The sequence below is a fragment of the Calypte anna genome, chromosome 9 (genome assembly GCF_003957555.1).
Source record: "Calypte anna isolate BGI_N300 chromosome 9, bCalAnn1_v1.p, whole genome shotgun sequence".
Classification (NCBI taxonomy): Eukaryota; Metazoa; Chordata; class Aves; order Apodiformes; family Trochilidae; genus Calypte; species Calypte anna.
Window position 1 is genome coordinate 18,675,570 of NC_044255.1, and position 9,752 is coordinate 18,685,321.

The 9,752-nt window shown below is 43.7% G+C and overlaps 1 protein-coding gene across 1 annotated transcript in view; it reads right to left on the minus strand.

Annotated features, from left to right (window-relative positions):
- Nucleotides 1-9,452, minus strand: part of KCNMB2 (potassium calcium-activated channel subfamily M regulatory beta subunit 2) — a 44,461-nt gene extending 35,009 nt beyond the window's left edge. The window contains exons 1-2 of the mRNA XM_008497731.2: nt 9,370-9,452; nt 7,138-7,275 (exon numbers count right to left, since the gene is read on the minus strand). Coding sequence (XP_008495953.2) covers nt 7,138-7,275; nt 9,370-9,452 — 221 coding nt within the window. The remainder of the gene's footprint in view (nt 1-7,137; nt 7,276-9,369) is intronic.
- Between the last annotated feature and the right edge of the window lie 300 nt (nt 9,453-9,752).

Genomic DNA, 9,752 nt, shown 5'->3' on the forward strand with positions numbered 1-9,752 from the left:
TTTGGACTAAAAGAAAATTTAGAACATAACTGGAAATCCTGAGGCCAAATAACCCAAACATAAGAGCACATAATGCAGCAGCTATATTAGACAAGTGAGAAGCAGTAGTCTTTCTAAATCACATTCTTCTACATTCAGGAGACATTTATGTACAGGTCTATTAATATTGCAATGTTTGGAGAAACTGCAGCTTATACGAGCAAGTGAAAGCACTGAATGAAATACAAGCAAGTGCAAGCACTGTAGCATACAGGCAATCTCTGGCAATGCCTGTACAATTGAAGGTAAAAGAAGTATGGTGGGAGTTGACTAAAGAAACACAATATTTGCATGAAAGACAGTAGGGAATATGGTAAATATGAAAACAAGTTGTTGATAGATTCAGCATAGCCTTGGCAGATCTTCTGTAGGGGTGTGGATGACCCTTGCCTTTAAGTCACCTGCTTCTGGATTATTATTCAGATGAAGCCTTAAGTACAAGTTTACACTGCATCTCAGTGTTAATGAAAGCCTTGCAGTGGAAGGAAAATTCACAATTTATAATAGCCTAAGTCCTGGTCTGTAATAGCCTGGTTCTCTGTCAAACACATCGCTATTTGCAGAAACAAAACCAAAATATAAAAGACCTGAAACAAAAAAAGAAATTAAATAGGAGCTGCTTCTTTGTGGCCTCTCAGAGATAAGGTGTGTGAGAGTGTAGAAATACCATGTAATTTTCTGTCAGAGAGCAAATATAACTATCACATGGGTATTGCATTCATATACCAGCACTTTTCTGTATGTAAGAACAGGTAACTGGTTGGGTAAATATTAATGACCATGCCTTTCTTATTTTTCAACCATCACATCTGCACCTTGAAGCCTACTAATATCACTGATAGAGCATACAACTCACATAAGCACCTGTGGCAGTCTCAGACATGCCCAGGTGGTTAGGAACTCAGGCTTTGGTTATGTCAGGTGAAGGGAAGCAGAAAGAACTGATATTCAGAGAATGGTATCATCAACATATTTTTGACGTGACATATCCTAATGTTGTACCCTAACATTGCCAGAAGCAGCAACAAAGTGTGGAAAAAATGTTTTTCTTTTTCCTGTGTCTATTTGAAGGGTTACATATAACTTAATGCACAGCATGCTACTACTAGCAAAAGCACAACCACGGAACTTCTATTGCTAGTGGGTTTTTATTATTAACTACTACTACTACTACTACTACTACTACTGTATATTTTCACCTGTGAGTGGAGGTATGAGATAAAGATATTCCTGAGCCAGTCTGAGCAATTTAGTCTCCAACCCTGACTCTCCCCTTTACTCCAGGAGGCAGAGCCCAAGGGACCCAGTGGTGGGGAGCACAAAGACATCACTGAAACATTTTCCTTAGCACCATGAGCCCCACAGCAATATCCCAAACATCTTCTGCCTCCTGCTCACTGTTCCTTGAACTTTTTGCTACATAAGGGATGCCAAACCTCTAACCTGAATTTGAGAGGAACAATCAATGTATCACAAGGCAAAACCTTCTGCTTGCAAGTAAGTTAACTTCTGCTACTGCCCTGACTTCAGGCTGAGTAGGAAAAATAACATTTTTTTTTTCTGTTATGTTATCTCCAAAGGCAGACTGGGCTCACAAATCAAAGAAACAGCTCTTAGGTCCTCAGCTGATATTAATTGTTATAGGGATTTGTTAAAGTTAATGAAACCATGTCAATTGAGAGGAATCAGCTTAAGATGTGCTGGGTTTGTAGGTTCCAGGTGCTTGTGATCAAGGCTAGATTAAGAGCAGATAAATAGTTCACCTAGCAGCAGGAGTGGTTTGTTTCTTGGGGTACAGCTTTGTAAAGCTTTTTGCTGAGGTGTTTTGAAGAAAACTGCTTTTTTTGAGGTGTTGGACGAAAAAAAAGGGAGCTTTTTGAAATTGAGGAGGTGGTTGCAAGCAAGTGAAAAAATACTATTTGTACATCTGAGGTATTGTGCCTACTAGTCTGATTAATTTCCTTTTTGTTTGTGCATTGTTTCTTAAAGTGTCTTTTTTGCTCTGTTGCACACTCTGGGAGTATTTATATTGCATTGTGTCAGAGTGACACTTTTCTGTGTGTTTGCTGTAATCTGCATTAAGGTTCAGTATGACTGGATGTGCTTTCCTCCCTGGGTAGGCATCTTGTCAGGGAAGAGCTGAAATGAATTCAGAAATGAATGTATTGATTTATACCTATCAGCGTGTGACAAGAGCACTTGGAGGGTCTCAGTTTTAGTTTAGCTGCTGGACTGCACTAAACAGGACCTGGTTCTCCTGCTCTGACATTTCTTTGATGCAGCCAGGTGGCTTTTGAAGTATTGTAGAAGGTGGAACAGAGGCAGCAGCATAGGTAGTAATAACAGAATAATATTTAGGCTAGATGAGTCAATATTTGGAAAATTCCACTCTTAGTAATAAGACCTTGCCTGAGGGAGGCTGATTGGTGCTGTCTGTGACAGATGAGAAGGTGGGTTAGTGACATGAGATGAAGCCTAAATGCTTTTGTGGCCCCCAAGAGGCAGTGCTGGGGGTGCAGCCAGAAGTGTGATCAGGGCACTGAATCAATTGAAACGGGGAAAATAACACATGAGAAATAAAGCTTTAGGTGCAGAGTTGTAAAGGGGAAAAGTACTGGTGGTTATCTGCTTGGTGGTGGTTGGGGATGTAAACCTGGCTATTAAGGCACAGGGTGTGTGGCACAGCCACAGGTTTCAGGTAAAGGTGGAAAAAGAAAAAGCAAATTTGGAGAAGGTGTAAAATGATAGACATTTGAGCTTTTGGGGTGCTTGTCCCTGGTAGCCCCTGAGGGTGATCCTGGCCCCACCTGAGGCTCCTCATGAGGCTGCCTGATCTGCTTTTCTGGGGCTGGTATCTCCTGCTGGCACCAGAGCACAAGGCTCTGGTTGTGTTATACTGACACTTGTCCTGTAGCACTGATGGCAGTAATGAATGATAGTCTGTATTTCTTGTCTGTATTTCTCCAATATCATCTTCTTCAGGTTACCTAACAACATGCCACTGACAGCATTTTTGAGGGCTGGATTTCAGCCAGTCTCTTGCAGAAGTGAAAGTTTGGCCATCATCCTACAACAGAGTTCCAGTCTATAATGCTGATGATTAGGGGTGAAGGACTTGCTATCCTTCTCCTTCCTGACCACCTCCCCCAAATGAACCTTTCCTTACAACATAGCTTGTGTATCCAGGACTGTTTGGAGGGTCTTTTAGGATGTTAATTGCTTAACCTGATCACCTGGTTGGTTTCAGCTTGATGCTCAAACTCTGAAGCCATGTCCTGTGGGTGAAAAAGTGTTTGGGCTCTAATGAGCATTATGGGATGGGAGCAGCTGCCTGTGGTACCTGACAGCAGATCTAGTGACATATCCCTGAAGGAGTTTTGGGCTTGACTGCAGCAGTAACTTATTAAGTATAACTCTGAGGGAGCCAATTTTGCTGGTTTTGGAGAGATTACAAATAACAGAGAAATAAATGAGTTGTCTTGCTGTCCTTGGTCCATTGCACATGTCAGCATTTCTCTAGTTATTTGTAGGCTAATCTGTTACTGACCACTGTATTCCTTGGCACAAATTGATACTTGGGCTTCCAGGTCCATGGCCATTAACTATTGTGAAAATAAGTGACATGTTTGTCTCACATGATGAGTTTGCCTGTGGAAGCTGGAGATGATTGGATTGACTTATGCCTGTAGCTGGGTACTTGTCTCAGGTGCTTACAAAAATGTCCCATCTGGAATGCCTGCTGGTTTGTGTGAAGTGATGGTCCCTCCTGCAGATGCTGGGCATTTGGCTAGGAGCAGTGCTGCAAAACACCCAAGGCTTTCTGGTGCCCTGATAAAATTTGCTGCTTCTGGGTTGAGAGTGTGGTTGTAAGGACAAAAAGGGGAGGGCTTAAACTTGCCTGACACTTTATGGTGGATTCTGCTACAAGCTCTTCTGCTCAGACTTTTTGCCTTGCTTTCTCTGACCCCTCTGACATTAGTGATTGGGACTTTTTGATTCACCAGCATAAAACAGAAGTCATGAGTTGTGCTGCAGGAGTGAAGATGAGATCTGGAGGCTTTAAGCACCTTGTGTGTATGCATAGGAAACAAATGCAGTTGAGGCAGAGGCTAAACTAAAGACTACTTTAAATCCTTGAGTGTGGGCCAGAAGGGAGTTTGCACAAGCTGTGTACTTATGCAATTAAGGCAAAGCTGTGCTGGTGCTCCAGCACTCACAGCCCTTGGTACGGATGCAGAGGGTCAGCTAACTGCTGACACCTATTTAATCCCCAAATTGAGGAAAATCGGCACCTGAACTACCAGAGGAGGGAATGGGTTTTTTGTCTCAGGCTGCGTAAGTGCAGGTTTGGATCCTGAGGAGTGATTGCTGTTCTAGCAGCACCTGTGCTCTTGTTTTCATGGAGTTGTTGCTTATTTATATGGATCAGGAGGTTGCAATCAGTTCCGAAAATACCAAGAGTACGGTTTGAGCCCATGAGATCATGAGTGGATGTGTGCTTTGAAGAAAAAACACTTTGCTAGAAGCATCAATTTTATAATCACTGTGATGGATTAACTGGTTTTTTTACTGAGTGAAACAGAAAACGAGGAATAAAAATTTCCAGATTCTGTTTTCACCTTTTTCTTCAACTTGTGTTTGAAGGCAAGAGAGCACCTTCCTTCCCTGCCTTTGCCTTCTGTAGGGGAGGCAGAGCTCTAACTGGGGAAGGCATGTGTCCTGTGGCTTTAAGAGAGTGCAGTGATGGAAAGCTTTGGTGAACGCTCCTATGGAGATATAAAATGATTAATCTGCAGGTTTCTTAGAACACTTATGACTTTGCTTTTGGTCCTGTATCTGCTATTTCACTTATGGGGCTGTTATTATCTTGTAATGTACATAAGGCCATATCTTAATGAGTAAAAAGGGTTTGCTTTATCTGTAGCTAGTGAGAAATGCAATTATTTTAAGTAGCGTAACTTCTGTACTAGTGAGACAAGTGGTGTTAAATGGCTTTAATAACTTGGCTGCAGGCTTGTTTTGAGGTGGTGGAAGCACACTAATCCTTGGATCAGCACATGGCAACAGCTCCAGAGCTGGTGTGGGGGGCAATGCAGAGGGGCAGGAACCCTGGAGGCAGAGGAATGGAGAGGTGGGGGTAAAGCAGTTTATAATGTGAGATGCAGCATCTTAGCCTGAGGATAGATGGGGAAAGAGAATAAGAGGTGGGACAGGGAGAATTTAATAAGGATGACAGAGCTGGGGGACACTAAAGAATGGACAGGAGCAGAGTGGGAGTGGGCTGGAGACCTGGTGAGGGGTAGGAAATGTCCTCTTCCACATAAAGATCTGCTAATAGCTGGGAGTCAGTCTGAAGTGCTGAGAGCTGGCAGGTCTGCCACCAGCAGTGGGATGCTTCCCATCTCTCTCTCCTCTGAAACTTCCAGCACTTGTCAAAACCATGCAGCTTCCCTCTGAGTTAATAAACTGTATGTTGGCAGAGGCTAATTTTGGTTTCAGGACAGATAAATCCATCCATGAGGGGTGCAGAATGGATGGGCTTAAGTGTACCAGATAGAATATATCTCCCCCCAGCCTTTACACATCAGCAGTAGGCTTAAGAATTAGAAGCAGAGTAAAAAATGCAGTTTCCCAAGCTTGCCACATCTCTAGTGAGAAGAGCTACTGTTCAGTCCAAATAAATCCAGTACAGAAGCTAATTGCTGAGAAACAGTGGGATCTTTCAAAGCTCTAATTAAAGGCAATTTAAAATCTGCACTGAAATTAGCAAGAGCATAAAACTGCTGCTGGACACATCCCAGTTAGTAAGACCAGCTTCCCAACCAAGGGGTGCAGCTGACCTCTTTTGAAATGGGCAGGGCTCTACTGAGCAAATTGGGAGCTAAATTGACTGACATTGTGCAGAAATTTGGCCTGTTAGCCCTCCTGCACCCTTCCCTGGCAGTGCAGCTGGGAAAGGATATTTCTGAGCACTAAGTGGCAGGTACGTGGCTGTGCTGAAGGGTGAGCAGGGTGCCAAGTAATGTTAACTTGATCTGGACCCAGCCCAGCAGATTGCTGTGTGCCTGAAGCACAAGGACCATCAGGAGTGGAGATTGTCAGTCCTGTGCTCAACTAGAAGCTTTAGAGAAATGATAATTCAGTAACTTTGTCTAGCTCTCTGTTTTCCACCCATCTTGCTTCATTTCTGGTGAAACACTTACAGAAATTGCACTGCCTTGTACTTCTGTAAACAACCAAATGTTCCACCCAGCAGTTTTTAACCATAAGTTGGTGCATACAAGCAAGCCCTGGACACAGTGGGAGCCTGAGAGAGTTTTGTCACAGTTCAACTGGCACTAATACTATTCCTGTAAAAGTGCATTTGTACAGTTGCACTGCAATATCTCTGCTGTAGACCTCTAGTTAAATGCATGTTAAAGTCTAGGGTCAAGCCCCTGGCAGTAAATTAATGGTCCATAGTGTAGCTACTGCTACGATGCCTCTTCCATTAAGAGAGGCAATGTTGCTCTAAGTGGCTTATATGCCCAAAATAATGGTGCTCATGGCTGGCACACAGGAGAGGATGCAAGTTGCATTTAAACACGAAGACATGAGCCAAAAGACTCAGCCCGAGGCACTGCAGAGCTACAGTGTCCCAAGGGGGGACACTGGAAGTGAGGACTTGGGGTATGTCCCTCCCTGCATCACTTTGGTGGTTTCTCACAGACTCTTTCCCTGACTGTTGCTGCCTCTGCCTGCCCTTCACCCGGAGGGGTATTACAAGTCATCAGTATTTGTTTGTAGCCTCTAAACAAGCATGCAAAAACCAGGAAATTCCTTTGCTGGCACAACCTGCAGCACCTGGCTATTGGTGCTCTTGTCTACGAAACAGTTCTTGAATTTAAAGGAAATACTGGGTCATTCTGGACACATGCAATACTCCAGTCTGCTAGATTGCTTCTAGGCTTTTGAACGGTTGCCTGGAAGGCAAAGTTCAGCCCTCAGCTTTGGGGTCTCCCAACACCCCACCTCTTGGAGTGCAAAGAAGCACAGAGAGGTGATGACTTCTCTGGCTTTAAGAGAAAAAGAGCAGAAAAGGAAATCGGAGACATTTACCAGTCTTGAAGATTGGAAGAGTGCTGAGACCTTCTGCTTGCCATCCTCCTTGTCTCTCTTGGGCCCCATGTTGCAAATCCTACGCTCCCATCTGCAGAGCAGCAGCTGTGGGCTCCCTCCAGAGCCCGTTGATGCAATCTGGGTCATTTGGAGAAGGTTGTCAGGAAGGATCCTGCACCCCCCCGCTGTGCTGGTGCTCAGCTTTGCCTTCCAGGGTGTCTGAGGGGCTGGGCTGGTCTTGAATCTTGCTTCCAAACCTGGCTTGCTCAACCCACAGCAGCCTGAGGGCTCCCTGGGGTGAGTGGCTGAGGCAAGGCAGTGCTGGGACACCGCATCAGAGTCGCAGCAAATACTCTGTGGGATCCATCTGAGCCCTTTTTTGGGTGGGGAAAAGGCAATGGCTGAATCTAACACAGAGTGTCCCTGTGAAGCAAAACCCACCTGCCCTACCACAGGTCTGCCAGGGAGTAAGAGGATTTCTAGCAAGGCAACAAAGCCTTCCTGGGGAAAGACAGGATTTCTTGAAGTGGGAATGAGTGGATTACAACCGAGAGCTAATCTGTATGGCTGTTTCATAAGTTTTCCCTGTGCCTGGACTCTGTGCTCAGCAACAGACACTCTGCGTGCTGAGAATAACAGATTTCTCAAACACTATGTAAAAATATATGCATGCAGAGCTCTGGAGCAATATGCATCAGATGTTTTGTATTTTAGCTTTATCTTTCCCTGTTCCAAGACCAATTTAGTATAGAGACACCAGATGTGCTATCAAGCACCGTGGCTTGGTAAAGATCACCCTCCACTTGCCAGTTCATATTCCTCATGAATCCCCACTTCTTTCTTTGCCCTTATTCTAGGTATTTACACAGACAAATGTTTGTGGCAATAGATCTAACTTTGAAGTCAGTGTTTAGACCACTGTCAGCCTCCTCATTTACTGCAGTCAAAATTCTCAAGCAAAGGCAGGATGCAATTACTTTCCAGCCTGGGAATGGCACCATCCAGGGGCTGTGCAGCTATTAGTCTGTGTTTTCAGACCAGCTTTATTGCTTGGCAAAAGTCACACGAAATGAACTTCCAAGGCTTTTTATACTAATAGTGCAAAGAGTGGAAGTGAAAATTTATGCTCCTATCTGGTTCAGCTGCAAGTTAATCCAAATTATTTAAATGCTTTCTGCCTCAGTTTCTCCATTTGCAAATCCCTAACATCAAGCTTACTGTTCTTGGTTTACAAGCACTGTGTAAAATATGGTTCATGTTCTAGCAGCTGCTCCTTGTACACATTTGGAAAAACAATCTCTGAATGCTTTCTAAGGAATATGGGTATCCAAAGTCAGCCCAAGGCTGGGATAACAGCACTGTGGTGGCAGAGTAAGCTGTTCAGAAGCTGGGAAGTGCCTGGGAGTCTGTGTTCTGCCTGTGGGAAGTTTGTCTGCAGTTACTGCTTTCTCAGCCATTCTGTTTTAAATGAAAATGTACAAATGACTTTTCACTTTAGGGTGAAGCTAAGATCATAAATATGAAGTCAAATAAGACCCTATAGTCCATTAAATGCCTGAAAGCTGACAGCCTGTTTAATTTACTGCTGCTACACCTTTAATTTGCCTGGCACATCTGGGAAGAGCAGTGAGAGTGCTCTACAAGACCCTCTGGGTGAAGTTGGAGGGTGATGGACAGTTATCTGCTGGCTGTGAACCAAGGCTTAGAATTTCCAGGCAATATTATTTTGCAGTGGGGAAAGCAGCTTTCTGTCAGCAAGTGTTTCTTCCCTATCTTGTGTGCTGTTTTCAGTCTGTATTGCAGTATTTTGGATTATTTTGCTTTCCAAATGAGGCCCACAAGTTTAAGTTGTCCCCCCGTAATTATATCAAAATATGCATTTCTAAAACTTTAAGCTTCTAGCTCCAGTGTACAAATGCTTCCAAGAGCTAATTCATGCCTCAGATGGGAAGTGTAATTTAAATCTCAAAACAGCACTTGAAACTGTTTGCCTGTGAAATGTCCTTCACTGGAGTCCTTGGCTAAGGCTTGGCTTGTGCCAGCCCATTGTCAGATGTAACTGGGGTAGGAAATCCTTTTCCAGGGCAAGCTTAGCAGTAAAGCCTGAATTTATTCAAACACATGCTTTAATCTTCAGTTCCCCCATACTTCACGACAACCTGTCTAAGATACCATCCCCATCCCAAATGCCTTGGAGTATAGTGCAACTACCCCCAGTATGGTCAGGTTTACCTTAGCAGCAGCAGAGGAGCAGTGCCCAAAATGGAGATTTCAGTGGTATCTGACAGTGATGTTTTTCTGTTTTTCCCTCTCATCCATATATTTCTGTAGTTTCAGCTGTTGGGAAAACAGCCTATCTCAAGCAGGAGATTCCTATATATATATATCTATATTGTCTCTTGATGTCTCTAAATATTTCTCACTGCTCTCACGGTTCCCAGGCAACTTTAATTACTTTGCTTTTAAATAGAGGTGAAGCAACAGGGTTTGGTAATTACTCAGAAATGAGCCACAAGAAGGAAGTGGGTGCAAAGGCCCTCTGAGTAAAGTCTGCCCCCAAAAAGCTCAGTTTTCTTTTTTTCTCTCCAAACTTTATTTCACAAAGCTTCTTGTGG